The sequence below is a fragment of the Canariomyces notabilis genome (genome assembly GCF_033297395.1).
Source record: "Canariomyces notabilis strain CBS 508.74 unplaced genomic scaffold N656scaffold_26, whole genome shotgun sequence".
NCBI classification, from domain to species: Eukaryota; Fungi; Ascomycota; class Sordariomycetes; order Sordariales; family Chaetomiaceae; genus Canariomyces; species Canariomyces notabilis.
In genome coordinates, this window is record NW_027041848.1 from 326,895 (window position 1) to 353,510 (window position 26,616).

General features: G+C 53.5%; 6 protein-coding genes across 6 annotated transcripts in view; 2 read left to right on the forward strand and 4 right to left on the reverse strand.

The window, feature by feature from the left end:
- Positions 1–802, reverse strand: part of N656DRAFT_839255 (uncharacterized protein) — a gene marked incomplete at its 3' end in the record, with an annotated part of 6,446 nt that extends 5,644 nt beyond the window's left edge. Inside the window, exon 1 of the mRNA XM_064818896.1 lies at positions 701–802. Within this exon, the coding sequence (XP_064666902.1) occupies positions 701–739 (39 nt within the window). The 5' untranslated portion in view covers positions 740–802. The remainder of the gene's footprint in view (positions 1–700) is intronic.
- A 2,335-nt stretch (positions 803–3,137) lies between these two features.
- Positions 3,138–4,193, forward strand: N656DRAFT_350759 (uncharacterized protein). Its single transcript, XM_064809329.1, has 3 exons — positions 3,138–3,383; positions 3,467–3,985; positions 4,061–4,193. The coding sequence occupies exons 1-3, from the start codon at positions 3,235–3,237 to the stop codon at positions 4,170–4,172; spliced, it is 780 nt and encodes a 259-aa protein (XP_064666903.1). The 5' UTR covers positions 3,138–3,234; the 3' UTR covers positions 4,173–4,193.
- Positions 4,194–4,537: 344 nt separating this feature from the next.
- N656DRAFT_814289 (uncharacterized protein) lies at positions 4,538–6,788 on the reverse strand (the record flags this gene model as incomplete). The annotated part of the gene is made up of 3 exons (XM_064818384.1): positions 4,538–5,508; positions 5,581–5,842; positions 5,902–6,788. The coding sequence occupies 3 exons, from the start codon at positions 6,786–6,788 to the stop codon at positions 4,585–4,587; spliced, it is 2,073 nt and encodes a 690-aa protein (XP_064666904.1). The 3' UTR covers positions 4,538–4,584.
- Positions 6,789–15,163: 8,375 nt separating this feature from the next.
- On the reverse strand, positions 15,164–16,238 carry N656DRAFT_350806 (uncharacterized protein). The gene is made up of 2 exons (XM_064809330.1): positions 16,171–16,238; positions 15,164–16,112 (listed from the first exon to the last, which is right to left on the reverse strand). The coding sequence occupies exon 2, from the start codon at positions 15,880–15,882 to the stop codon at positions 15,331–15,333; it is 552 nt and encodes a 183-aa protein (XP_064666905.1). The 5' UTR covers positions 15,883–16,112; positions 16,171–16,238; the 3' UTR covers positions 15,164–15,330.
- Positions 16,239–19,654: 3,416 nt separating this feature from the next.
- Positions 19,655–20,164, forward strand: N656DRAFT_783258 (uncharacterized protein). Its single transcript, XM_064815914.1, has one exon. The coding sequence runs from the start codon at positions 19,780–19,782 to the stop codon at positions 20,131–20,133; it is 354 nt and encodes a 117-aa protein (XP_064666906.1). The 5' UTR covers positions 19,655–19,779; the 3' UTR covers positions 20,134–20,164.
- Positions 20,165–20,241: 77 nt separating this feature from the next.
- N656DRAFT_801125 (RNI-like protein) lies at positions 20,242–24,842 on the reverse strand (the record flags this gene model as incomplete). Its single annotated transcript, XM_064818081.1, has 3 exons — positions 20,242–20,391; positions 20,458–20,660; positions 21,953–24,842. 3 exons carry the CDS (start codon positions 24,840–24,842, stop codon positions 20,242–20,244), a joined length of 3,243 nt encoding a protein of 1,080 aa, XP_064666907.1.
- Between the last annotated feature and the right edge of the window lie 1,774 nt (positions 24,843–26,616).

Here is a 26,616-nt window from a genome sequence, read left to right on the forward strand (position 1 = left end):
CTCCCATCTGCTAATGGATGCAGCTACTTACGATGTGTTCTTCCTGTATTTGACGGTCTTCTCGGCCTCCTTGATCTTGTTCCGATCAATCCTGTTTAGACAATGGTCTTCACCCAGGTCGGATCATCGGGATCGCGCACGATAGATATGGTGAACTGCTTGCACAGGGTATCTTCAAGGCAGCCTGGACGGAAACCGCCGGTACCCAGTTGAAGGATCGCGTGGTGGACCCGACACCCTCGTAAGTGGCGTAGCGAGTATATCATCAGCACGCTGATACAGCGCTGTAAGAATGATGATAATGTCTGCTGCTGTTGCCTCGACCTTCTCGTACGACGAGCCCATCTCCAACCCGAGTGTTGGGGTTAATATTTGGAGAATCCACTAGCCAGGTACTAGTCAGTAAAGTATACCAATAGTAGGAGCATAGAATGGGAAGAGAGGAGGCGTAGAGGAAGTATCCTCAAGGATATATATAAGGTAATCCAAATTCCGTACAAGGGGGGCGGGAAGTAATAGAGTGGTTTCAGCCGCACATACCCTGACAATTGAATAGGCGGGCCCCCTCGCGTTTCGCGCCTTCTTGCTCCCACTTCAGCACAAGCCGGCTGGCCTTCTGGGCTTGATCATTCCTTCGTAGCGCAGCCCGCTCAACACGGAGGACATTGAAATCGGCCGCTGCGACGAGCCTTCGCCAAACCTCAATGACGCTATAAGCGGAGTTGACCGTGCGGACCATGGCGCGCTCGTCAGGCCCTAGCACGACACGTTCCTTGTAGGAGCTTCCCACATATTTGTGTAGAAAGGTCTGGACCGGTGCCAGAAGGTTTGGGTTTGATGGATCCAGGGCGAAGTCCACCCAGAAGCGGCAGGAGTCGAAACCACCACAGCTTCACTTAGTTAGCATCAGTTTTAGGGCTCGATGGTGAGCCGCATATGTTCGGAGAGCGCCATACCTGTACATTGAGGCTTCTTTCTTCCTAGTAAGTTCACAGAAACTTCGAGAAATGATGGAAATTAGCAACACATCAGCACATTTGCCCCAGGCTTTATATCGAGATTTGTTTGGGTTAAAGAAGCCTGGGAAGGAGGGGAAGAAGACGTACTCGGTCCAGGCTATCCATATTCTATCGCGCTGCGCCTTTGTGCCCGGAGCAACGAAGGGCTTCCCATTACCCTCCTCCTCGATGGCACTAACCGTGCAAGCCTGGAGAGCGTATTGACGCTTTCCTGGTCCACCCCGGAGAAGCGCGACTGTCGTTGTACCGAGTGTAGGGGACCGAGATTCGTCACAGAAGCGCGGTGCCTCAATACAACTTAAAGGGTTTTGCTAATACAACAACTTATCACAACGGGCTGAAATCCAGCTGGATAGCCCCTATGAGCCATAATGCTGACCATAGCTCATGTTGTCAGTACTGGCCTCTTCGCATGCCATTGAATGCACTTACATGTCATGGCTCTGGCCATAAGGCTGGGAAGCCAAGGCCTACTCCCTGACGCGCTGTAAAATGATCCTCCGAGGAACGCTGGTTAGATAGGCACAGAACTTGCTGGCAAGCTGATACAGACGAACCTTTGCGTTGGGGAATAGCTACCAAGTGAATCATGCCTTCCTTCAAACTCGGACTGACGTATCCAGAAGTGCGGTAGGAAAAGGCGTGCATGTACCTGCTATTAGTGCAGCCCAATTTTGTCACGTTAAAATTGTCCTCTCAACTACCCCTCTTACCGTAACAGATTCGTGCGCTCAGTACCTACCTTGCCAAAGGGGATGCTTCCACCACTTGTCAGCAGTTATGAACTTGTTGGAAACAGCTAAGCCGGTTACTCACAGAGGTAATATAGCGATATCGCTCTCAACAGGGCCAATGGTGAGCTTTGGAGTGTCAATCTAGTGGTGGATTCTGTACTGTAGAAGAGCGGTAAGTTGGCTCTGCAGTAGTGGCTATTATAGAGCGCTGGGCGTAGGGGGCAGAGCTTTTTCTGGGGCGCACTAGGCCCAACTAAGGCATCAAATCCAGGGCCTCATTTCCAATAGAACTTGAGGCAGGCACCAGCAGTTCCACATAGACCGACAGAAGCACCTTCGCTGAGCTCTTGCATCATCATAGATAGGCTGGATCTACTGCTTGAGCTTTGCACACAAGTTCAGGTTGTCGAGTATGTGTTCTTTGAGTTTGATCCAATAGCAAATCGCCTCCTTTCCATCTTGACCTGCTCATTTTCATCCACGAAGCCTTGCGCGAGTTAGTGAAAGCATTGAACATCCGACCATTTTGTGCAATGGGAATGTGATTAAGGTAAGCTACCTAGCCAAGTCACACCGCTACATTGCCGCGAGTATCGTCTATATCTGACCCAAGCAAGCTCGAGGCAGTCACATCACCCCACAGTAAGGTACAACCTTACAGTGGAGGTAAGTGGTTGATAAGTACCTAGGGAATTACCAGAAGAAAGGTATTGAAAAGCAAGGTGCGAACCATAAGCTCGGTGGCGGGAGGGTTGCTCCTGATATGCTGTGCCGTACACGTGCACTACTGCAAAGCAAGAGGAGGTGAACACGGCTATGGTTGGCTGGTGACGGATCTTGGAGCGGGATGGCTTTCACGCTAGACTTATCCAGGGCATGCAGGTTTGGTGATCTCACCTGGGCACGTCCCGACGGTTTGGGACCACTCTGCCTCCCGGACGCCTCCTTGCCCCCATACTGCGCGGTGGGCAGTGCCACCCTGTCAAGGTGCCTGACACTGACAGCAGCAAATAGAACGGGGTTATGGTTGTAAGGGTACCCGCTAGCTTCTCCGGCCTCGTGGAGTCGTGAACCGCGGGCCATTGTGCGATGAGGGGCTGGGCGAGCCCAACCCTTCTGAGCTCGGCCCGGCAGTTTGGAACCGACATTTCAATTCCATGTGTGGCACCCATTGTATGCATCCATGCGGCGGGTTGCCTGATGTCACAGAGCCCCGGTACCTCTGACCGGATTCTGCACCCCCTGGATTGACCCGACAGTATGGGTCCCGTCTGCTCCTTGGACATTGAGAAACCCGAGTGGTCATTGAAAAGGACTCGAGCCCAGGTTCGACATGGCAACTTCCCCCAACAACACGAGCCGTCCTGTTCACTACCAGGCTTCTTACCTGGAACTGAATCCCGGCTGACGCGAGCTCCGGCCGTATCTTCTATTGTCTTTTATCCAGACCGCGGGGCAGCCACGTAACTGCCCGCCCTGACATGCCCCCCTTGATGCCTATCGAGTACTGTGGCATGGTCCACGAACGGGACCATCTCACCACCACCCGAGAGTCTCGCGAACGGAGACTAAGCTCCATTAGTCTACAGTCTAGTTGGGCATGGTCGGTTTCAGACCTTGAGACCGATAGGTAGGTGGTAATTCCATCGCCTCTGTATCACACTTCAAAACAGATGCTTCTGGTTAACATGTCTCCCTAACTCCGTGAATCAGCAACCGGACTGTGGCTGCTGAATGGGGTCATTGCAAAGACTCTGCAGCCGATCTCAGCACGCAGAACCCGGACGTTGGGGTAAAGGTTGATGTTATCGGCACCGACTTATACGGCTTGCAGGCGATGAATGCTTCCATCAACATGAAAGAGATGACTACCCCTACCCAACCGACTCCGTTTGAACGATTCATCAACACTCCGGAGCCCTACGAGTTGATTGCTCTATCATTGCCAGTGGGCCCAAGACCCCGGACAGAGCTACGCAGGCAAGCTGCGATCGTCGCTCTCAGGAATGTTTGCCTGCCCGCCGCCCGACAGAGTCCGATGACCCGATATTTGGCTAGCGGACTGGAGGCCCATGAACTGCTTGCGCTCTCTCTTCAGCAGTCGAGCAATGGACCGCCGCGTGGAACTCCGGACTATGCCGCCCAGTACCCTGTGTCTTCTATCTCACTGACGGACCGGTCTGGTGAAGATGAAGAGGGTGACGAGATCAACGAGGTTCTCCTGGCCAAGTAGTATGTTGCCAACCCCGTCCTGACTCTCCTCGGCTGGCTGAGCTCGACCGCTGACGACTGATTTCCATGCCACAGCCGCGAGCGAAAGAGGAAACGGGCTTTGGAGCCTATCCGTCAGCATCGACAGGTGCGGAAGCGGCTTAGCACCTCTCCTGGACAGGAGAGCAAGGGTGTCGCTCGACGATAGAGCACCTTGTCATCGGAGTAGGGGTCGTCCAAGGCCTAATGGTTAGTTACTCACGTACTCAGTATCACAATTCACACAGAAGAAGGAGTCATCGGATATACAGTGATTAGTGCGGTGCCAAAAAAGTTCAATTCCCGCGCCTGAGGTTGCCCTCTTCCGTAATCTCCCAAACCAGAAAGACAACATATCTATCCCGAAAGTCCAAACGCCACTATTCCAAACTCAGTCTTCCTCGCCCATCGTACATGCCATGCCAATCCCTGAGTCTCGGACACGTAAGCATAGTCCGTCCAAGCACGCACCTCACCACCACATATGTATCGGGGAGATGCTCCCTCATTGCTGAGAAGCCAAGTACTCCTCGTACTCGTCCTCCAAATCTTCCCAGCTGCGGCCTGAGACAAAGGTATGATCATCCAGCCAGCCAGTTGGTGGGGCTTTCAACTTTCTTCTTGGAGGCCAAGTACTCCTCGTACTCCTCATCCAGGTCCTCCCAGCTCTTGCCAGAGACAAAGGTCGGATCTTCCAGCCAGATGGTCGTCGCATCGACACTTGGCGCCGGTTCCTCGTCCGCAGCTGCAGGCTGCTCCTCGGCCATCATGCGCTCAATGTTCTCGCATTGATCCATAACGGCGGCCGCGACGTCCGGGGGAGGGGCGGAGTATTCTTCTTCACCGTTGGACTCTGCTTCCTCCTGGTCGTACTGGTAGTCGTACTCGTAATCGGGGTACTCGACAGGAGGCGGGGCGCAGTACTTCTCATCTCCCTCGGGTTTGTACTCGTATGGGTACTCCTGGTCGTCGTCCAGCCAAAACTCGTGACCGCTCGGCAGTGTGAGCATCAGCTCCGGAACGCCCGGGGCTCGGACCGCCGCCTTGTCGCGCGACTGCCAGCCAAACCACTTGCAACGCTGCAGTCTGCCCTCATTGACACCCGACCGAACCTCCAACTCACGGCGGAGGGCCATGTGGCCGTTTTCGTCAATGCACGACTCGTACCCCCATTCCGAATCCACGATGCTCGCCCGGGACTGGACTGACTCGGCGTAGAGGTAGTCCGGGTTCTGATCATTGTTGATTTGGGCCTGCTCGAGGTGGCGCGCATGGTCGGCGTTGGGCTCCTGCAGGTCGTTGACGGCGTCGTCGTGTTGCTGCGCGACTGTTGACTCGGTGCAGGGTTCAGTGATGAGCGCATAGTATTGCTCAAAATCACTTTCGGCTAAGGGCTCAAGGTAGCCGGTCTCCGGCCAGTACCAACACACCATGCCATCGGAGCGAGCCGCGTACAGGAGCTCGCGCTCGTCGTACATTGGGACAGGATACGTGGCCAAGATTTCCTAGAATCCTGTGCCGACGTTCTCGTCCTCAGCGGCTTCGTCGTTGTTGGTCGCAGCCGAGTCTGGTGTGACAGCTGTTTGCTTGTCGTCAGGCTCGGTGACGTCGAGCTTTGCGAGATCGGTGATCTTCTCGACTTCTTCGACGTCGGGAGGGCAATTGTTGTTCGCGGCCGTATGCGTGACCCTTCCCGCTTCTGATTTGTGTTCCGCCTCGGGCACCAGCCCGTCGTCCGAAACCGCGGGGGACGTCACGGGAGAAGAGCACCCCGTCAAGGGAGTCTCCATGCCGGCGTCTGGAAGTTGGCTCTCTGCAGAGCTTTTGGAGCTTGAGCTACTGTTTGGATGGTTAACATAATAGATAGCGCAACGATTAGCAAGAGAATGGAAGCATACCTTGACGAAACGCTGCGTAGATATACGCCGTTGTTGGTTGGGCTTGCAATCTCAACGGGCGTCGTTGAAGTGCGGCTAGCCTGGCCTGGAGCAGAGACAGACGAAGCGTACAATGGGAGCTGTCCGATGGCGTGTTCTAGGAAGATCGTCTGCATGAGGGCCGGGGACCTAGACTGCCACAACTTCTGTCTCTCCAGGGCAATGCTGCGCGCAATCTCCATTTTCACCTCGCTATCGAGCAGCCTGGGGATGGACCAATCCTCGTCCACTCCCAGAAAACGCTCAAATTCGGCATCGAAGACCGAAGTGACGGGGGCGTCGAAGTCGTCTTCGAATGACAAGGGGTAAACGGGGACCGGACTGCTGGCCGCACCCGCAACGGCTTCTCCGTTGATGGTAGGAGCGCCGCCATCGTCGACGACGCGGTCACCGGAAGGCAAGCCATCCGCGATTTGGGCTTCTTTGGCATCAACTTCGATTGGGGACCCATCGACCGGAATGTTGTTGGGGGGCTTGTTGGCGGAGGAGGAAAAGCCATCGTCGGCGGCAGCGGGCTCAGTCGGCAGGACCAAATCCGCGGGTCCACACGCAACGTCGGCGGGGCCAGTAGCAGCCACGGCAACCGTTGGTGGCAGCGGAGCACCATCGTCGGATGCCGAAGGGTCGATAGCGTGACCGGCGGCTAGGACAGACTTGGTCTCGTCCGCCCGGTTGGTGTCGGTCCCGGCAACCGAAAGGAAGACGAGGGCCTTGACGAAGAGCGGGAACTCTTCGTGGAAGGGCTTGAGGGGGCCCCCAACCCTGGCACAGCCAAGAACCCGGCCCGCGAGAATGTTGAGCTTGCCGGCACTCCCGGCAGCACGACGGACGGCGACGATGGTCTCCATGACGGCGATGGGTACTTGTTGATCTGGATTCACGCTGTCAGCGGAGGCCTCGCCGTCATGGTGTGATTGCAAAATTGCGGTCGAGCGGAAACTGTCGGCGCGAAAAGCACCTGGAGTCGGTTGACGCGACAAGAAAATTTTGGTCGCGTCAGGAATTCGGGACGAGGGAAGTGGATATGATGGTGGGGTGTCGGCAAGGTTCGCGAGGCCGATGCTTTTTGAGCCTTGTGGAGTCCACGAACTGAACTTACCTGCTGGTGATGACTGAGAGAATTTGGCTGAGAAGGTAGAAAGAGTCGCCAACGTAGGTAGCGTTGACGTTTTCGATAAAAAAAGACTCGTGAAGACTCGAGCGGTGGTGGGAGAACGAAAAAAGCGCGATGGAAAAAGCGGAGAGGCTTCGCTAGTAGAAATCAGCGAAGGGAATGCTGAGAATTGAAGTCGAAGATGGGTTCAAAAAGCGTGTTGAAATTCGTGATCGCTGGTGAGTCGAAGAGTCTGTGGAAGAAGAGGGAAGAAGAATTAGGGAAGAGATTGGGGGGGCGGGAGAAATATATACTGGCACTCGAGAGGCTCCCAACCCAATTCAGTCTGATCGATGAAGTGCCAAAGTGTCATGTGGACAAGATTATTATCTTTACCAGCATTTCATCTCATGTGTGGGTTGCCAGAACAGCACGCGAACAGCAACCAGCAACCGAACAGTGAAGTGTTGCCCCTGCCCCGAATGTTTTGATTGATACCTGATTAGACCTTCCACCACCACTTCAACTGAACTTGCGGGACACATGACTAAATCTCAAGGGCCAGGGACGTTGTTGAAACCGTGAATGTAAGCAGCCTTCTGCTGGGGTTTGAGGAGAGCCAACTTCTTGGCCAGGAGTGGGTTGGGCCACCAGCGCTCATCCTTGACGGTCTTGAGATGGGGTCTCATGTGGCGAACTTCAACCACGAAATCCCGTCCATCTCCAGGCACAGGAAGAGACGGGCTTTAGATAACATTCGTAATTTCACTATATATAGAGTAATCACCAGTCTCGCACAGAAAGCTGGGTACCTCCTATCTAGGGATGAACTTGAAGTTGCCATCTATTTCAGAGCGAAGACACTCATACATTGACCTCATCTCGCGACACATATTTCCGGGCACGTAAAGTTTGAATAAGGTCACCTATGAGACTCAGATCGGATCGTGAACCTCTTCTGCTTGAGGTGACTTTGTAGGATCGTCAATCTGGTGTTGTGGTAGATGAGATCATGATGAGAGCTTCAATTTGTACGCATTGTGGAGGACGTAGATTGTGGATTCAGAGGGTCGATTGATTCCGAGCCAACTCATAACGCAAGAGTTCCTGATCCAAAAAGTCCTGTCTTCCATGGCCAAGCTGAATTGTCGCTTGAGGTGGCGGAAATCTTCTCCATGCCGTCCATCAATGCAATCCGTCGCTTCCACTCCCTCTCCCAACCAACAACATGGCTCAGGCTGCGTACATTACTAGGCAAACCTTGGTAGTGCCAAGTAATTGCTTCGAGGAGTCGACGAGCATCACCTCCCTTGCTGTTTCCTCGACAGCGTTGATTCTGTCGCTGAACTTGGCCTCGGAGCCCAATCCATTCATTCGGATGACGGACTTCTTCATTCCAGGCTGTTCATACAACAATTTTGCCGTACGTTAAGGATTCGTTCCGCCATGTCTGGTACTGGCTGGTGCTCTTCATCGCTGAATCTTTCTGAAGTTTGCGCCTTGACCTACACAGGAGGCAGGCCCAACCCATCTCGACGTCTCTTAAGATGGAAACTTGAGTAGAGGTTTCCGAAACATTGTGAATTCATGGCTATATATCTCTGACATTGGAATTTCTTCCCACTGGATCGCTGGTCACGGCGGACGTTCTGGAAGATGAATTGGCGGAACAGATCCCGCGCTTCATCGTGGGGCTTACTGCTTATTGTCGAGTTGTGGGCCGATCAACATGACTTTCGACGTATAATATATGAATATCCCCGTGCGCCCATCCTGACTCCAGTCTCAAGGCTTCATGGTCCAACCAGGTCCCTTTGGTGGTGGGGTGATGTGGTTCGTGGCCGGCCAGCAGGCCTTAAGCGGTGAAATCCCAGTGCTTCACTACACATCTCCCCCGCGAACTCGGTGAGAGAGCTCGTGTGGTGGAAGAGTGTGTAGCTTGGCGGGGAGAGGAGGGGGTTTGGCCCCTGGGGGGCATTTCATCCGATGTCGACGCGCCACGGGGTATATGATCCAGTTCCAACGAGGTACCTGCCAAGTTAGACTCACCACGGGGGCGCCGTGGTCGAGCGGAATGAACGGGCGCTCCCCTTCCACCACCTAACTATGAAATCGTTGTGCACGGTTTCCTAGGCCTGGGAGGTCACGAGTTCGAACCTCATCCAGTCTAGATTCAACATCTATTCGCGGGCCGGGTTGGAACTCCCCTGACCTCCCGGGGCCGAGCTTTATGCCGGTTTATTCTTTTTGATTTTTGTTTTCATTGCTTCAATCAATCATTTTTATTGCTTTTCTCTCCCATTCCATCCATACATCCCGTCAGCGATGTTCTCCCAATCCAAGTTCACTTCATCTCTCTGGTCGTCGAGATGGTGATTTCCATTCCCAGTCGATTCCCTTCATCAGTTAGGTCCTCGTCTTCCAGCATTCATTTATGCCCTTTTTTTCCTTTGCTCGCGGCGATGGAAACGCTCCGAACCGAAGGCATAAACAGCAGCGCCATCCGGAACATGGCGCTATGTCGTTGATGATTCCCGCAACCTGGCCAGGACAACATTACCACAGTCCTTCCAGAGAGTGTCAATCGGCGTAGGGCTGTGCTCGGCAGTTGATTATCCATCGCCATGTCGCTCCGTCCTCGCAACGCCGTTGAGTTTCATTGCAACACAATGTCGGAGAAGATGAGAATGGTGGGTAAGATCGCGGGAGCTCCTTGTTCCATCCAATGGCGACCCTTCCATTGTCTTCGCGCTCAACTTCCTTCTAGGTATCCGTGTTCTACAGTATACTCTATCAGTCAAAGAGTTCAGGGGTAAGGGGTAAGGGTAAACAGCTAACCTTCAGGTGAGTGTCCCCATCAATCTATACTGGTTTGGTGTCTCATTACCATGATCATTCAAATTTCTGCTTCTGCTCTTCGCCCAGCTTCGTTAACGGTACGATTTGTGTAGTCATCTTGCACGTCAAGTTGGGAAAAGCGAACAGAATAGCGCTTTTGCCATACCCAGTGGTGGCAACGAGGATTGTGGGCCGCCCCCACCACCACCACCGAGGTTACTGACTGCAGCAGACGTCTTCTGGGGCGCGGCGGGAGAGAGGAGGAAAAGTTGTTGGGCGCAGAGCTGGAATTGCTGGCGCCGGGGAAGAGAAAAATTGCTGGCACAGAAAATATGGGAACGCGGAGAACGAAGCCAAAAGAGTCATCATTGTCGACCTTATTCTCCGGGGTCAGGGCTTGGAATGGCATCGCTGGCTTGCCCTTCTGTTTGGCGTAATACTCGGCGAGCCTCTCCACTTTCTGGTACATATCCGCGTCTGGCGGAGACATACGGTCCAACTTCGTGAGTGGTGTGAAGTTGGAGGAGGAAGGATTGCGGGAGCACGGGATGATGAGAATGCAACAGGTCGGTGGCGATAATGTGCCTGGAGGTAACACAAGGAAGAATAGTAGCTCGGGAGACTATATAAAGTCACGGTATATACGAAAGAGATCCGAGTTTGCCACAGTCAGGGGGAGGTCAGAGGATCCAAACAGGCATCACGAAGAGTCCCCAGCCCTTGACAGTGCAGAATTCTGTTAGGAATCGTTCACGGTCCCGACTTTACCAGCCAGAACTCCTCTGCTTCCTTTTCCTGCCCGGGCCTAACAATCCGCCGCTGGGTCTCAGGGTGCAGCGAGGATGCCGCAGTGTGGCATGTGGTGACTAGGTAGTAGTGAGCAGCGTATATATATTGGTCATTGTCATGGTCCAGATTTGGCGGGAGAGGCAGCGGGCGTTTATCCTGGATACTGCCCCGTACGTGAGCCCGGCCTGAGAATGTTCCTCGGAGATATCCAGAAGCGTCCTATCCGACGTGCCACCGTGCGACTTGCGAACCCGTCCACTGGGTGACGGGCCTACTGGTGCGCTGTAGCTTCGTTGCTTGGACCCTTGGCTCGGGCCCCGGGCCCCAGCTGTACTTTGACTCGCGGAATGGGGACATCTTGTAGTTTTGAATATCGTATATATAATTGTGAGGGGGGGTCGAATCCTGATGCACTATTGCACTGTTCTTTAGAAATGTGGTCCGGGGCGGCTGGGCGGAACGAAAGACTGGCACGGTGCCAGTCAAGCAAGATGTTGGTTCGGGTTTGGATGCAGGGCTCGTGTCTCTTTTCTTCTCCAAAAAGCTTCGGCTCGTCTAATGGCTCATGCCCCGCGAGACCAAGCTCCGTTGCAGCCAGAACGTTGACCTGTCCAGGGTTCGTCTCTTCGTCGAAGCAAGCAGGGCCAATATATTGGTCAGAGCAGACCGGAACAACGAACGGGGCTTCCTGGTGTCGGATCACGATATTCGCAGCCGCTGCAGGCGACATTGACTAGGTACCTTCATGTCAAACGACTTCTCGTGGCACTGGGAGTACTCCTCCATCACGGCTTTGTCAGGTATGGGGCCTGGGGTGATGATTACAAGCTAGGACGCTGCTGATAAGTCCCTGTCACGGATTGAGGCCTCTGCCTTGACTTCTGGAGCAGGTTCTCGTCAAGTTCGGGGATAGCAGCAGTCCTAATATCACGCGAGAGAGGTACATCGTCGACAGATGAACTGAAAGCCGGCTGGGAACCTGGGTAAAGTCTTGGATAGATGCCAATCGCTCCATTGGCAAAGCGTGAGTCATGATAAGGGATTTCAAGATAGCCACAAGTGAAAGGAAGACGGTAACGGAAGCCATTCTCAAATCACAGAGCAAAATTCGCGGGCCAAATGCATTGATGAATGTGTGACCCGATTGTAAATGAACTGTGCGTATACTAGTCCGGAAGGAGGTGCAGTGAGGAGTGCTCTTCAGGGGCGCTCCCCAGGGGCCAATAGCTCGGTCACTCCCTGGCGAGATGGAGTAATGGTGCTCCCAGATCACGTGTTTCTTCCCGGATCCATCGAAGACCACTGCTGGATGTCCAGACGTGAATCTCACTTCCCGTTCTTCCTGGTCCTCGTCGAGTCCTTTGTGTTGCCGCTGGTCTAGATCCCACAGAGTTTCCGCACCAACATGATGTGCAACAGCTGTTCAGGATCCGTGCATCTCGCGGCCCTCATGGTGACTAGTAGGGCTGGTTAGGTAGGGTGATTACACGGATGATTACATGGATGATTACAAAAGAGCGACTCACGTATGTAGTCAGCTTCGTTCAGGATGCCTTCGAAAGCTGCCCGGGAGCAAACCAGGTCCGAGCGGTGGAAAATATTTTTCATCGAAACTGTGTGCATATATCTCCGCGAAACTCCCTGCGTAGGCCTGTTCCCTGTCTTCTGATCAGTACTAAACATCAAACATGAAATACGAAGCAGAACCAAGCGATCTAGAACTGAGACTTACATAGGTTTCGCGGATATTTGATCTGGCCCTTGTCAATTCTCTTCCAACACTGAACCCAGATCTGGCGCATCTCGGCATCCTTGCTGGTATCCAGTATCATATGAGAGAGGAGTCCAGTGATATCGACGGCTTCATGCCCCTGAGTTTCCTCCCCGGAGTTGTTGACGTTGGGAAGCATGCTGTCCTTAATGGGAATATGTAGGGCCATATAACAGTTGTTTTCACACAACCTTTGCCCAACGCAGTTAACCGTTGCCATCAGGATAACCGTTATCCTCAAGGAGGAAAAGAGCCAATGGGATCTGAGGCTAAGATTTAAGCTTACTTCCTGGCCAATGGAGCCAGAATGGAGCTATCGCGAAAGGAAGGCACAACTTATACAAGGGCAAGAGGACTGAAGTCTCCTCAACGGAAGGCATAACCCAGGCTTGAAGCTAGGATAAGTTTTTCAACTTCCAGAGTTTTCTGACTTCTTCAATCCATTCCCAGAACCACAGCCCCGGAACCAGAACCACAGTCCTGGGACCATACGAGCCTTACACTCGCATTGCAAATGACAGAGCTAATTGGCAGGGCTGATTGACAGGGCTGATTGACAGGGCTAAATGACAGGGCCGATTGACCAGAGCCGAGCCGAGCGTTCTTCGATCCCAAGTTTACAACCCCAGTCCCCGGACCGGAACCACACCCACGGCACCGGGACCGCATCCACGGCACCAGGACCACATCCATCCACAACACCACAACCACAGCACCACAACCATCACCACATCAATTAACAGAGTCAGTCAGGGAGTCAGGTAGGTACGTAGATACGTAGATGCCAGGCCACTAGCGATTTAAGCTTATGCACCAGCCAATTGAAGCCCTACAGCTAGCGTAACAGACCAATCAGAACCTGCTTCCCTGAACCTTAATTTGTTAACGGTTATCTCTATGACAACGGTTATCTCAGGAGAAGCTGAATTTATTTTTACAACGGTTGCGCATATACAACAGTTAACTGGGCTGGGGCCTGCCAGTAAGGGTTCTAACGCAGGGCAAGAGAATTAGTGAAAGTTATGGACTAGGGAGCGATGAAGAATGGAGAAGATAAGGAGGTCCGTTGTCATATTGTGCAGGAAGGTAAGGATTTATATACCTCCGTCCGTATGGTATGAGACCCCCTGACACCGCCCCTTGCAGGGGGTCGACTGCCAAGACATGGTTGACCCACTTCAAACCAAGGGTGGGTCTTGTACTCCTTCCAGTTCAGGTAATTGCCTTTATGAGCTTAAATCAACCTCTCCAATCTTAAATCATCGTTCGTTGTCGTTGTGCAAGTTCCTGAAACCAAGCCGCACAGTCCGCTTCCGCCTGGCACTCGGCCAGGATATCTAACGCGGAGATGTGTTCCGGAAGAAGCTTTGGCAGTCGCTCTTGTGATTGTGAATGCTTTTTAGCTGCTCCAGATGGGGCAGTGGGAGTTGTTCGCGTTCTTGTTTGCCTTTGTGGTGATTCCTCGGGTTCCGAGTCGACGGAGGAGGTTGCCTACGCCCGGCAAGCCACAGCGGCATTGTTGGCAGTTCCCCATCAGCACTCGCTACAGCCCATATTCCTTCTTAATGACCCTTGGCCTCCGGCGATACGCGCCTGTTTTCGCACAGCTCTTCGATCGTGATCAATAATGCCCTCTTCAGGGCGGATTCCAGTTGCATCGTCATTCGCCTCGTTATTGCCGTGATGTCCACGGCATTGGCGGCGCGAACTCGTGCGTGACATGCAGCTCAGCGTTGAAGGTTCGGCGTTTCCCTGCCACGGTAAATCTTCTCCTCCTCCGCCCAATCGAAGTCTTTGCCCTGGCTGTTTACTCAGCCCTCTCTTTTTCGGCTTGCTAGAGCCTGCTTGAGTGTCTCAACCTGCTCCTCAAGTTTCTTGACCTTGCCTTCTACATCCGGGCTGAACCCCATTGTCAATTCGGCTGCTGATCCTCCCCCGGTTTTCCACCACCTCGTCCAGGACAGACCCGGATCATGAGAGAGGTTTACCTTTTGAGACTGCGCCTATTGACGGGTTGCCACCCCGCCATCGAAGGAGGGTGAGTTGGCTGTGGCATGGTGTTTGTGATTTATGTAGAGAGTAGCTCCTCTCATTCCCGCAGGATATTCTAACCTTCCATGGTTGCGAAAAGGTGTACATGTGATATTTTGCAGCCTTTCCGGACGATTAGAAGATTCACCGAGCCGACGATGGCGTCCTTCTCAGCCTGGATGGTTTCCGTAGCCGGAACCTAATCTCCACTGAACGTATCCGTGCTTCAAAAGCGATTGGCTTGGGCGGCGGCGAAGTGCTGTGAGAACGACCGCACAAGGCGGGCAAACTCCTCCGCCAGCACGTCGCGCTTTCCCTTGGTGGTGCCGACTTTCTTCCGGCCCTTTCGGCGATGGCCTTGTCGACCTTGACCAATTCATTCACGAAGATACCTAGATATCCGACAACAGCAATGAACGTACAGTGTCGTCTTGAAAAGGCGGCGGGAACATAGCTGTCGTGTATGTCTTCGAAGTCGATCATTGCTGCCAAGAGCCGGACGTTATGTTGCAACTCGCCAGGCAGCACCATCATGAGTGACACTAACCCATACCGGCGGAAACATCAATGTAATGTAAGCCGACATGGACGTTAGGTCGTTCAGCCCACTGTCGATACTGGAAGTTGGAACGAATCGCTGTTATAGCCACTATATTGTGCGAATTTCAGGCTAAGGAATGGAGAGAAAAAAAGTTACACAGGCCTGCTCGGGTGCAGGCAATATTGTGGTGGGGTGCAGGGCACCCTGCGTCAAGGTCGGCGGTGTTTGGGCGACGGTAAGCTGGCCGAAGTTGATATCATCCAGTGGTGGTGATGGGATGGGGAGAACGGAAAGGTGCGCGGCGGCGGTGATGAGAACGGGCGAGAACTAGGTGTGTTGCAAACTTGCGATGGTAGGTAGGGTTGGAATCTCATCGGCAGAAGCGACGGTCCTTTGCAGGGCGAAGTGGTTTCTGGCGAATGGCAAAGTTTCCCGAAGAAAGTCATTTGTGAAGTAGTCCAGGATGTTTTGCGTTTTGCTGAGGACGCTGGCAAGGTCCATGTCGATCGGCTCGGGTCCGATGAACGCCGCTGGTGTCTTCTCGTACAGGGAACCGCCGCCAACACCAAAGTTTTCTTGCAGGAACAGGTTGATCCTTTCGAGGTCACCGGTGCCAAAATCTGGTGCGAGCGTAACATAACTGGGGGGCAGTATTCCCCTATATATCCGTGATTTGAGCCGTCTACGGGGGGGATGCTGCTTCAAGTATTCAATCATCGCTCGGAGTTCGGCTTGGCGTTTCTTTTCAAAGTCGCCGCGATCAAGATCAGGTCCGGTCGACGAGTAACAAGGAATCGCGAATCTGAGCAGACGCTCCGGGAATTGTGTCTGGAGGATGGTGCGGACGATGGTATTGGGTGTCTCACGGAAACGCAGCATAGAGAGACGAGTGGCTGAAGATGGCGGATGATAATGACTGGATGCTGTCTAGTTTTGACAGCACTATCGAGAGAACGTGCAGCGGCAGCTGCGACAAAGTAGTTGTCTGCATCTTGGCTGAGTTGGGGAGGTGGTCGATGGAGGCTGCTACTAGTGAAGTCGGTGGGCGAGTTGCGGTTTTGAATGAGTGATGTTTGGGAGAAAGTTGGACCGAGTTAGGTTATTTGTACCTTAGCGCAGGTTAGGTAAGGTACAGTGCAGTACAGTACAATACAATACAATACATACCTCTTTAGGTATTGCGAGGACCTTCTCAACTTTGCATGTACCTCAACGTGTTCCGACTTTCGAGAAAGTAGAAGAATGTTATTTCTTTCCAGCAGAGAAATTGCAACGAGAGAATTTGACTCGATTTTAAAATCTCCCGTGATGACAAAGCTGGCAGTTGCTTAGCGGTAGGACATCTCTGCGAGACTGTGACTCATTCTGTCAGTGTTACCGTTACGGTTATAGTTAAAGTTATCACCAATTTCACTGTCACTGCTCTTCGGATCAAGATACTCGCAGGATTGGGCAAGTTCATACACGTAGGTAGTATCCAGGGTTATAATGCTAGTACCATCCAAACTATTGTAATACGAGCTCTAGATGCCATTCTCTTGTAGCTATTGTGTGCTCATCGCCCCGTGGGTTTGTTACTTGTAGCAAAAGGAAAGGCAAGCCTGAAGCTGGGACGGTTATGAGATTGTACATCATGGCTAATGGAAAGACAATATTGTCATTAATGTCATTGTACCGATTGAGTTGAATTAAGCACGCGCTGTGCCGACGGGTCACAAATCTATTCACGGGTCACGAATCTATTCAGACACCGAACAATAGCCCATAGCCATTTGAATCAAACTGCAGACAATGGCCCAGAGCAATTCCATCCCAACTACTTCACAGATTCAGTCGATTTCTGGCTTCTCGGGTAGCAGTATAAATCAGTAGAAAGAATTCAACTTTCTCCAGTTTCAGAACTTAGCACTTCAGTCACAGTCAGTCAGTCTCACAACTGCAGTGCCTGAAACCATTCCACTCTGAACTTTCTCCCCAGAAAGACCTTCAATCAAGTCCTAAAAATGGCAGACAGCGCTATTTCTTTTGATCCTCCCTCCCCTGATACTGGAAATTCCAGTTCCAGCCCCCCCTCGTCAGCACGGGGTTCACCTCCTGCTGGAGGCTCCCCACCTTTCGTCTCCAGGTTCTTCAGGCGTGGGGACGAATGATCCTCCCCTTCATGCTCTCCATCTCCCAAGTCATCATCATCCTCATCATCATCAGGTTCGGCCCGAGTTACTCGCAATAACGCCGGGGACCAGTCAGATGGCGTCGTGTTCAATGACGACGGCGAGGAGCAGTCCGAAACCCCCGAAAACGCCGCGCAAGCCCAACCTCGGCGAAGACAAATATTTAAGACGACGTATCTCTCTGGATTTGAAGACCAGATGTTCGTCGACGATGAGGGCCAAGAGCAGTTCATTCCAGGAACAGCTCTCCACCGTGCCTACAGAGCATATAAAGATCCACAGGAACACTTCGACAACCATTCCAAAAAGTGTTGAGTTCTGGGCACTGTCTGTGGGGCTCTCTTAACCCCTGTTAGAGATCCCTGACAACCCCTGAGACTGTGGTAAGCTCTCTTTTGTATATATATAGCATCTTAAGCTCCCATCTTCCTTTTGTTACCTCGAGGCACAATTTACCTACTTTCTTCCTACCTACTTATGCTCCCGCCTTCTCCAGAGAGCTTAACTCATTACTATCTACCATTCTCATCTTCTCCGTGTGTTGCAATAAAAAGACATATGAGAATAAGAGGGATGAGTACGGTCCCCGCGATAAGGAAGACCTCTTAGCCGGTATTATCGGGAGACGCTACAAGGTGCCGATCCATAGTGCAGATGAACGTGGGTACCCCTAACTAGGTATCATGAGCCACCGCGACACTAACTCTGCCTCGCCTCACTAGACCGGGTCCTTTACCATCTGGCGCACAACGCGTTTGTGGATAAGAGAGCCTATGCTACCTTCTCATTTTACATCCCCTCAAGGCATGAAAAAGCGGTGCTAATAGTGATTCGGTACTACCAGGGAGACACGCGCGAGGGAGCAATTCAACCCACAGTACAAGACTGTTTGGATTAAGCAAAGAGAGCAGACCGGGGACGACAGCGTGGCGGCGCACGAAAGCGCAGCGATTACTGCACGAAAAACTGCCGACAAATATTTGAAGCTGATGGAAGGGCACCAGCTCAGCTATGAGGCACTGAGGAATGACGACCTCAGTTCGAAGAGCGGCTGGTCCCAGGATAGCAGGAGTGAATAAGTTGAAAGGGACATGATGGCGAGAAGGAAGTCAAGGCTATATCATCGTCCTAACTCTCGTTGCTACCAGGCCGTTGTCGGCCTTTAATTCACAACTGTTTCATTGTTTTGCAATCAATTTGAGGCTTGAGCATCTAGCTCTGCCGTTAGGTACTATACCAGGGTTCGGCTGCCACGGTTGGTAGGCGGTGCGGTCCTCTGAAAGTTTCTACCGTCTACCTTAGCTAAAGTCTCAGCCTCTCAGGCAGTGGGCTTTAAATTTAAGATGCAGGTGGTGCTGGTAATTTCCCGTTGTTCACTGAGAATTTTTGCAGGTAACTGTGATGGTGTTCCAACGACAAGCTTAAGGTACGGGAGTGTCAGTACACGTAGTCAGCGACTTGCTGTTCGCTTTCCTTATTTGGTCATTATACCAGAGTTTACGCCGTTCACATTGGTCGCCACATTTCCCTAAAACCAACGACACTGCTGACTTCGACGTGTTGCGAACCACCTTTTCTCTTCAATATACCCACCACTTACAGCATAATAGAATGCATTTCGAGGACTGCAGTTGAATACTTGGAGCTCACTTTCTAGATGGATTATTCATTGGAATTGATATAGGTGATAAAGCAGTGCTAGGTCCATATAGGCGTGCTTGAGTTGTGCCTAGAATCGGCGCTCGCACTGTCCTTGTGAGACCTGGATACTAGCTGCACTTCTATGTAAGCATACGCCGCCACAGCACAGCTCTTATGTACCCTGCTCCCAAAAATGGCTGTGGATTGGCATCTGTGCGGTTGCTGCGGCGTGTAGTCGAGGTGTTAGTCGATGGAGTGAGCGTCGTACACTGCAGAGAAGAAGGGGGTGTCCCGGGGTGCGCAGCCCCTGGAAATCGGGGTATTAGCCTTACAGAAATCTCAAATGATTTTGGGTTGGAAAACCGCTTCCGGTCGGCCCGGTCTGCCCGGTCGTGTCGGTCGGTCAGGTCGGGTCCCTGGCCAGCGCCTTTCGCCCGATTGACTGGATTGAGCCAAATCGTCAGAAAACGAGGTCTTCGGGCAGGAAGTTTGTTTTCGCGTGTGTTCTTTCCTCCGATGGTACATTCTCCCGGCTCCAGCAAGTTCCTCCCTGACCGGAGTGTATAGGCCACTTCCACCTTCAAACTTCCATCCCCCTCGGGCAGAGTGGTAGAGTGGTAAAGTGGTATCGTTCATGTGGACGTTACTTAGTAATAAAGGGACCACTAGTTAGGCTTTTGGTGTGCAGTTGAATGCAAGGTCCTCCTTATCTCATATTTACTTTGTGTGAACGGTTGATTCTGGCGAAATGTTGCTCCGTCACTGCCAGCTCATGACATCATAGCTCGCTTTGAGCCTGCAGCACACACAACTCCCATACTCACACCACCACCAACTATCAACATCAACCATCAACATCAACCAAGATCCAACCAAGCTCTAATTACATTACATAATTACATTACTACTCAGACAACCTCAAAACACCAAAACCCCCAAGAAAGAGGCTCTGAATAACCCAAAGATGCCTCAAGACCGGTATTTTGACTCTGCCCTGACACGCCACGGGGTATCCCACAACCACGACCTGCGCGAGGGGTGCATGAACGAGCCATCAGGCGGCGAGACACGGCAAGAGCACGAGGCCAACAAGCCCAAAAAGGGCCGTTCCGTTGCCGAAGCACTGCGGCCATCACACGTGTTTGGCGGCGAAAAGAATGCCCCGGCCCCTGAAGATCCGATTGCTGGCACCGGCACAAGCTTGCAGGGGGAGAGTCTTGGGCAGGTGGAGGGGAGTGGGATGCAGGAGGGGTTGAGGAGGAGTGGGAAGGGTAGTGCGGGCGTTGGAGGGTTGGAGCAAGGGGGGGGTGCTAGTTGAAGGGGTTACTGTTTACCGTACATGGCTGCGGTTGATGATGAGATTGTGAAAGTCAAATTTGAGAGTCCACCTCCATTGGACGGTTGGTAACAAGCCGAGAATATAGGCCTAAAACAGAGACTCGATATTCGGATTTTCCCTCAGCAAATTGACGATAGGTAGAAAAACCTTTTCTTGTCCATTTTCCCCGGCGATGACGGTTTTGATGTCAGACCAAGTCTTCCAAGACCACGACTCGCACTTCTCCGGCTCAGTGACCTGTGTCCAATGGTGGGTTAACTCAAGCTTCAGTTCTTGTGCCACTGCCGAGAACTGGACACGTACCTTGGCCTCCATGGTCTGATCCACCCTGCGACATGACACAAACAGAGTGATATAATGCTTCGACTCCGAGAAAACATCGTTCGTCACCGCAACTAGCTTCTCGGCCCGGACAACCAGGCCCGTCTCCTCCAGTGTCTCGCGCTCGGCGCACGCAAGATAGCCCTCGCCCACCTCCAGGTGCCCGCCGGGGAATTGCCATTGGCCTGTCTCGACGCGTCAGCATTCGATGTAAACTCCGAGCGGCACCGAGGCAAGGGGATTGAATTGCTAGGTACCGGCTCCGAAACCCTTCCTAACGCCCACCACCAATCTCCCCTGAGCGTCTCGTACAAGCGCAGCCACGCCGACCCGGACGACCGGAGTTGGTGTTGCGATATCAATTCCGTTCGTCATAGCTTGATACTCTGCGCAATGGGGGTTGTGCAGGTGTTGAAATAGATCCAGTCAGCTGGAAGATTTCTGCTATGGATCATACAGCTTTTCAACTTTCTGGGATTGTATGCCGTGTGTTCGACCCCGACCCTGGGACCTGGGTGGAATGAGTCACGCCGTATCCGTAAGAAAGTAAGGTAACTATACCCAACTTGGTACGTACATCAATCCCAGCCGCCCCTTAACAGTGTTAACCACCCACCCGGTATCAGGGGACCCGCATCAAACTCCTATGCCTTCAGAGAAAACATCTTCAAATTGCTTCGTTCATGGGAGGTCTAGAAGTGTTAGCTATGGCGTTTTCATGTGCATGCTTCTAAAAGACCTGAAATCTGAACAATTCCAGCTGCTGAATTCAAGACTTGGTGACATTCCACTCTCCCCCAAACCCCCACCCCCCACCCCTGACCACCCCTGCCCTCATCAACGTCCCTTCTTCGAAGGCACACAAAGACTACTCCTCAAGATAACGAGATCTATTTTGCCCTCAAGACCGTCAGCCCGGATGCAGTCTCCTCACATACTTGGGTATGTGCTAGGGTATCATTCCCTTCCAATTTCCCAATCCAACCATTGCCCAGTGTTAAATACACCCCTTTGGTACCAATCCCGCCATTCCAAATTCGCTCCCTTTTCTACACTTCATCACTTCTATAATCTTGCATATACATGTCTAGCGTAACTGTGAAAATACAAGATGTATGTACCTCATTAAACCCTAGCCAGCCACTCTCAGGAGTTCCCGTCCAGACCAGACCATTCCTTTACATCAAGAGCATAACCGTAATCCCTCAGTCATCAACATCAAACATCATCACTGTACATTCAACCTCCATCCAAGAGGCGAGACGAGGCTAGCATCACCTCAGCCCCCCATCCGGCCCCTTCTCAACCACAAACCTTACCGGCTTCCTCGTCCTGCGAACGGGCGCCCCTCGCGGTGGTATGACAGGCTTCAAGACCGGGCCCGGACCAAGCGGCCTCATCGAGGCTACCGCCCTCGGCGGCAGCGTTCCAATTCCAGCTAACCCTCCTCCCCCGACCCCGCCGGGACCCATCTTACCGCCTTTCGCCTGCGCCTGCGGCTGTGGTGCCTCAACACCAAGTCCAGCAGCCTGCCCTCGCTTGACGCGCTCATCAAACCCCCACCTCGCAATCCCGCCGCCGAGCAACCACCCACCAAGATTCTTGCACTGGCTCACATCGAGCCATTCCAGCCTACCACAGCCCTCAAGCACATTCTCCACCCCGTTGCCGGTAACCCTGACACACCCCCTAACACTCAACCCCCTGAGCTCATTCAGATGGAGCGCGACACACCCCAAGCTGGCATCGCTAACGGCACTACCGCAAAAGGCCATTCTCAATTCCCGCAGATTGGGCAGGCCGAGGGCGACCATCTCGGTGGCGCGGTCCGAAAGGGCGCAGCAGAAGCTGAGATCGAGGTGCGTCAAATTTTTCGCGGCGCTGGCGAGCGCCTCGATCGAGTGGTCCGACAGGTAGGTGCAGTCGGCAAGACACAGGTGGGTGAGCCGGGTGAAGCGGTGGGCGGCCCACGACTGGAAGCCCATGTCGGTGATGGACGTGCAGCGCGTCAGCGAGAGCGACTGGAGACGGTCCGACGCGTGCGCGGCGAAATGCGCCATGGACCGGTCCGTGATGTGTTTGCAGTACGAGAGGTTCAGGCGGGAGAGGGAGGGGCAGCCGATGACGGTGCCTGGTGGCGGAGGGGCGGCTGCGGGAGGGTGTTGACCGGTGCGTTGAGTTTGGCCCCTCTGCTGATGGGGAGAGGCGCCCCTTCTCTTGGCGAGGGAGCTCGAGATGACGACCTGCTTTGCTTGCTCGCGGGCGGGCGGCGGTTCAGGCACCACCCACCCGACTACCCTCGCGAGAAGGTTGTCTCCGACCTTGCGGCAGTTGCTCCAGTCTACCTCTTCTAGCCCCTTGGCGCACTCGCTCATCTCCAGGATCTGCGATGCAGACACATCCCACACACTTTTCATCCGCCAAACCTTGACGTTCTTGCCGCACGTTCTCCAGAGCGCCTGAAAGCCCTCGTCCGTAATGTGGAAGCAGTTGCTAATGTCTATTTCTACTGGCCGTGTACCTATAAAGGGAGCTATTATATTCGCCAGCGACCAATCCGTCACTTTTCTGTTGAACGGACCCAGGTCGATATAGGTACAGAGCTCGGTGCTCAGCGTTAGTAGTTGGCGCCATCTCTTACAGACCGCCCTTAAGCGTATCAGCGCGAGCAAATCGAAGTGCCGGAAGATGGAAACCCAGACACGGTCTGGAAAGGCTGGCTCTCTCCTGAAGTCATCTGAGTCAGGTGTTGGGGAGAGGATGCGGGGCCGCTTGGTCGGAAGGGGCGAGCCCTCGGCCGATATTGGCGAGAGCAAGGGAGGAGTGATGGTCATTGGGTGCATTCTCATCGCGGACACGATGGCGCTAGAGTCGGTCTGCGGGACGGGCGGTGCAAGAGAATTGCGCCGTCTGTTTCGGAGGTTCTCCATATCGACGCTCAAAAACGGATCAGGGTCCGAGGGCTGGCGCGTCTCCGGTTGGTCGGCTGCCGGCAAACCAGGCTTTGGGGGCGTGGTAAATGTGACTACTGGAAGAGCAGGTGAGATACCAGACAAGTTTCGCGTTTTGTCATCCGACGTCGCTTCAACATCCTCCATCTCTACGTCGTCTTCAGTTGCCTGGTAGCGCTTCCTGGCAGTCTCTTCCACCTGGGATTTGATCTCTGGTGGGCATCGTTTCCAGAGTTCTTGAAGAGCCTCTCCGCCAATCATGAGACACTCCACAGCCGTGATAGACCGAACCGTGGCGGTCCTCCCTTCCGAAAGACCGAGACTCGATACCTCTCCGAAATATTGCCCTTGCTTTAGTCTTGGACGTGAATACGTAGACCTAGTCGCTCTCCTCGAGCTCCTGGGGCTAGGCGGCTCGTGGATCACCTCTGCCTCACCGCGAACTATGAAAAAGATCTCGTTCCCGGGGCTCCCCTGCTGGACTATGTCGGTAAAGGGTGGGTAGGATTTGGGCTGTGCGCTAAGACCGAGGAAATGCAGTATATCCGGAGGAAGTGTCGAGAACAGGGGAAGCTCTTTGAGCGTCTTGCGGACGTTGACGTAGCCGCTCCCCAGGGCGCTCCCGCTGACCGCCGGGTCCTCGATGACGCCGGGGCTGGGTGACTTGCGTTTCTTGGTATTCACAACAGCTCCTTCCCTGATAATCCCCACGTCGCCGGTGTTGACCTCACCTGGCGCTGCCTCGCGTGCCAGCTTCGACGGGCTCGTGTCTGCAAGCTTAACGGGCCGGCCGCCCTCTTGGCGTTTCTTCTTAAGGATGGCTAGTCTCTCCTGAGCTTCTTGACGAATCGCCTTCTCCATCTCTGGATATTTTGGCAACTCGGCCTGAAGATCTTCTTTCTTGAGAACGACCAGCAGACACTTTGTTCTTGCCACGATGGTTGCTGTTCTCGGCATATCCATCAGGACACCAATCTCTCCAAAAAAGGCTCCCGGCTTGAGCTCGGCATAGACGGCCTCGCCATCGCGAGAGGTGACAGCGACGACGCCGCGGACGAGCCAGTACATCGCTTTTGCCTCGTCTCCCTCGGTGAGTATGTGGTCGTGGGCAGAATGCATTTGGGGCTTCAGATGGGCGCCAATGGCGGCAAGAAAATCTTCGGGGGCGGACATGAAGAGGGGAAAGGATCGGATACGGTCGACCAAGTCAAGTGGCATGTCTGGAATGGTCGAAGCCGTCAGCGGCGAAGGGCGCACGGGCCGCGTCGGGTTCGTCTCGACGTTGAATGACCGGATGACAGACGAGGCGGAATCTCGCGCGTGTTGTCCCGCCTGGGATGCCGCGCCATGCTGCGCATGATGGTGGGCCAGGACCCGGAAAGGCGAGGCCGGAGGTGGGGTCCGATTGCGTCGCATTGCGTCTCGAGCAGGTCGGGGGATGCACCTCCGCGATGCCGAAGGCTTTCTGTGCCTGGCGAAACTATTGGGACGTCCTGGCGACCCCAATCCAGTTTGGGGAAAATATTATGGCCCGGGATGACGTCCTTCGTCCCGCTGTCCCGTATAGCAACCGGCTAGATTGAGATTAGGCGGGAAGTCTCTCATGCTATAGCCAGGTGAAGCAACGGTCTCCCAACGCAAAACACCGGACGGCAGGGGCTTTGGGGAACCAAGTTTATGCCTTCCTTCGCTTCTGCCTTTCGGTTGTCCTCTGAAAATTGTGGGGAGGCAAATCGCCTAGAAACTCGGGGATTTGGAGAACGTGTTTCTTGGACGGCAAGATGCCCGACAACCGGTCCAGGGGCGCACAGCAGAAAACGCGTGGCGGGTTGGGCTACCTTTGTGCTTGCAGCTGACGCTAGCTGAACTGGATTCGTGGGTGTCGGCAGCTCGAGAGCATCAAACACACAGGCGCGTTCGAGGTAGATAATATCTGGCAGAAAGCAAGGTCAGCCATCATGCCTTCTTCCCTGGGCCAAAATGTTTTCGCATGCGCTTACATAGTGTAGAGAAGTTGAAACGCCAGGCGAGCGGGTGGAGGGCGGAATTGGAGATGCCCAAAGTGTGGGGTAATAGTTCTGGAGCAGGCGCTCGGGAAGGAGTCGCAGAGTCTTGGGATATCAGCCGAGGATAAGGATGCGGTGAGGCTTTGCGATGCTGTCAGCGCGGCATTGATGCAGCACAGATCAGGTTTGGAGTGAGGCTGCGCGTCATATTTTGTCCGCAGAGTCCTTGGGGAAAATGTGCATCGCCCGCAAAGCTCAACCCTTCAACCTTGTGCGCAACGTCGCCAGCACCATTGGCGTCGCAATCAAAACGCTGGCTTTAGTAGACAGCAGCGCGAACGGTGGTTAACTAGTTAAAGCCGACAATGCAAGGTAATTGCAATAGGAAACGGAGTTATGGTTCAGACCGCGTGCTTGCCCGCGAATCCAAGCTGACGCTGAGTCTGCGACGACGTGTGACACAAGGCCGGCGATTGCAATCGCATCGGTTTACTGGAGATGCCGTTAGGGGACCTTCCTAAGTCAGGGAGCTGTCGCAGTACCGCGTGCAGTCCGATAATGTATTCCGCCCGCTATTGTCATGTCGATGTAATGGCTGGGTGCGTGGAGTAAGGGAGGAGCAAGGAGCTTGACTCCGTCATGGTTGAGCTGATCTTGCCGTGCACGCGGAAGGCACTTACGCTGGGGTGCAATGCGGGGCACCGCGCACGGCGCAGGGGATGACACTGCAACGGCCTCAGCCACCCGCACAGTGCTCAACCTTAAATTGAATTTGGTTCTTGTCCAGGTTGTCTACTAGCAGTAAGGTATCCGTTCTCAAACTAGTAGAGGACGTTAGTGAAGAAGATAAGGCCCGAAGCAGATTCCTCGTCGAATTTGAACTGGTATTGGAGGGCTCGGCTTGATCCCAAATCAATCCAGATCGACATCCCCTGGTCGAGATGTCAGCGCTGCGGAAATCTTGCGCCTCCCTGACTTGCAGAAATATGCAGCCCGATGGCTTGCCATGCGGATGTCCCGTCGGTGAGATCAAGTTGTGTAAGTGACCCTGCATCAGAATGCATGGGAAAGCTTGTCCTTTTGAATGTAGCCGACGCAGACGTGTCTTCAATGGACACACCGAACTGTCAGTTTTCGCGGAATGTGAAATGCCATCGAAAACCGTTTCTATACACGCGGACACG